This window comes from Echinops telfairi, unplaced genomic scaffold, assembly GCF_000313985.2.
Source record: "Echinops telfairi isolate 266 unplaced genomic scaffold, ASM31398v2 ScPeMD7_7417;HRSCAF=8455, whole genome shotgun sequence".
Taxonomy (NCBI): Eukaryota; Metazoa; Chordata; class Mammalia; order Afrosoricida; family Tenrecidae; genus Echinops; species Echinops telfairi.
The window spans coordinates 659,364-661,473 of NW_022111317.1; the positions used below are offsets into that span (position 1 = coordinate 659,364).

Genomic DNA, 2,110 nt, shown 5'->3' on the forward strand with positions numbered 1-2,110 from the left:
GGCTTGGCCGACAAGGGCAGGGGACACACTGCTTCCCGAGTGCGCTCACTGGCACGTACCACATCGTCCAGGGAGAACTGGGCACCCTGGGCAAAGAAGCTGCCGTTCATGGCGATGGTGGCGCAGCCGTCGTAGTACAGGCGGTCCCCATCGCAGCCTTTCTGGTTGGCCAGCAGGTAGATGCCACCTGTCTGGAAAGCGGGGTGTGGAATCCAGTGGGTTCAAACCTCTAGCCTTGCCATTAGCGGCCCAGTGCTTGCCCCCTGCAGCAGCACTGGGGGTTAGGAGCCCCACAGCACTCGCTCCATGATGCCAGCTGTAAGCAGCGGTGGCCCACTCTGTCCCCACAGTGCACCCCCCACCCCCAGCCCACCTACCTTGGTGGTGGCCATGGACACCAGGTCCACCCTGGCGTGGGCTTTGCGCAGCACGTGGTGGCTGCCAGAGGCATTGGTGAAGATCTCGATGCCATCCAGGCCCATGTCCACATGTGGGCTGTGGGCAGAGGACCCTGCACGTCACCCAGGTCACACCCAGCTGCTTCCCAAGCCCACTGCCCACGGTGATACAGGTGAGAGTGGGGTACGGGAGGGGAGCAAAGAGGCTGGGGCTGACCTGTGGGGCGTCCAGAGCTCCTCACAGATCTCACTCCCGATGCACGTGTCCCGTGTGGCCAGCACAGCATCCCCAAAGGGGACAGTCTCCTGCATCAGGGAAAAGGGTCTCAGATAGGTGTGCAGGAGACCCAGGCGCAGGCCCCACTGTAGACCCCTCCCCAGAGCATGAAACTCAAGCCTCCACAGCATCCTTTCCAGAGCTGGGTGGTGGATGTGCTCCGGTCCACAGAGCCTGCTCCCCTCCGGCCTCACTCACTCACTTGCCCACGCCCACCTCACCCTACGGAGGTCCATACAGAACGGCGGCAATCACAACCAAGCCATTGGACTCTGGGCCACGTCATGCGGTTGAGGGAGGCAGGCGCAAAGGTGTGTGCTAAGGTGAGGCCCACAGGGGCAGGCGTGAGTCAGGAAGGAAACTGAATTGAGGACAGGAGGCCCTGCCCAGTGCCAAGAGTGAATGCCCCTGGTCCGAGTGCACCCAGAGGTGCCTCAGAAGAGAGACCTGGCCGTCGCCGGGTAAACACACGGCCATGGAAACCCCGCAGAGCACAGGCCTTCTGACATGCATGCGGTCGCCGGTTGCCATAGCAGAGTTCCCCAGGGGTGAGCTTGGCTGCTGACCCAAAGGTGCCCGGAAGAAAGGCCTGGTGACCTGCTTCCCAAAAGCCCAGCGTGGAGAACCCTCACCAAGTGAGTTTGAACCGCGGTGCTGGTGAAGAGCGCCGAGAGCAGGGGAGGCTGCCAGGAGTCAACCGGGACTCCGTAGTAGAACTACAACCAGAAGGCTCCCCAGAGGCCAGGGCAGGGAGCCTGAGTTCGATTCCTCCAGGTAGGTTATCAGGAAAGACCAAAATCACCCAAAAAGGATGATCAGGTTGAATTGTGTTCCCCTCCAAAAAGGTGTCTGCCTGGCTGCAGCATGACCTTAGAATTACGAAACCATCCTCTCTTTAGTGACGGTGTAATCCTCCTCTGTGTGCAATCTATGTAATCGATTGTTATCTGATGTACGCACCCTCATGTTGTGAGCTGCTGTAATCACCCTCATACTGTGATCTTATCTAATCACCCTCATGTTGTGATCTTATGTAATCACCCTCATGTTGTGATCTTATGTAATCACCCTCATGTTGTGATCTTATGTAATCACCCTCATGTTGTGATCTTATGTAATCACCCTCAATGCTGTGATCTTATGTAAGCACGCTCATGCTGTGATCTGCTGTAAACACCCTGTTGTGATCTGCTGTAAACACCCTCATGTTGTGATCTTCTGTAAACACCCTCACAGTTGTGATCTGCTGTAATCACCCTCATGTTGTGATCTTATGTAATCACCCTCATGCTGTGATCTGCTGTAAACACCCTCATGTTGTGATCTACTGTAAACACCCTGTTGTGATCTGCTGTAAACACCCTCATGTTGTGATCTGCTGTAAACACCCTCACAGTTGTGATCTGCTGTAAACACCCTCACAGTTGTGATCTGC

At 56.4% G+C, this 2,110-nt stretch overlaps 1 protein-coding gene across 3 annotated transcripts in view; it reads right to left on the reverse strand.

Moving 5' to 3' along the window:
* The window catches only part of NADSYN1 (NAD synthetase 1), a 33,782-nt gene that overhangs the window by 21,037 nt on the left and 10,635 nt on the right, over positions 1–2,110 (reverse strand). For all 3 annotated transcript variants that reach the window (XM_045297282.1, XM_045297284.1, XM_045297283.1), the window contains 3 exons: positions 616–704; positions 378–495; positions 60–191 (listed from right to left, as the gene is read on the reverse strand). In XM_045297282.1, the coding sequence (XP_045153217.1) occupies positions 60–191; positions 378–495; positions 616–704 (339 nt within the window). The remainder of the gene's footprint in view (positions 1–59; positions 192–377; positions 496–615; positions 705–2,110) is intronic.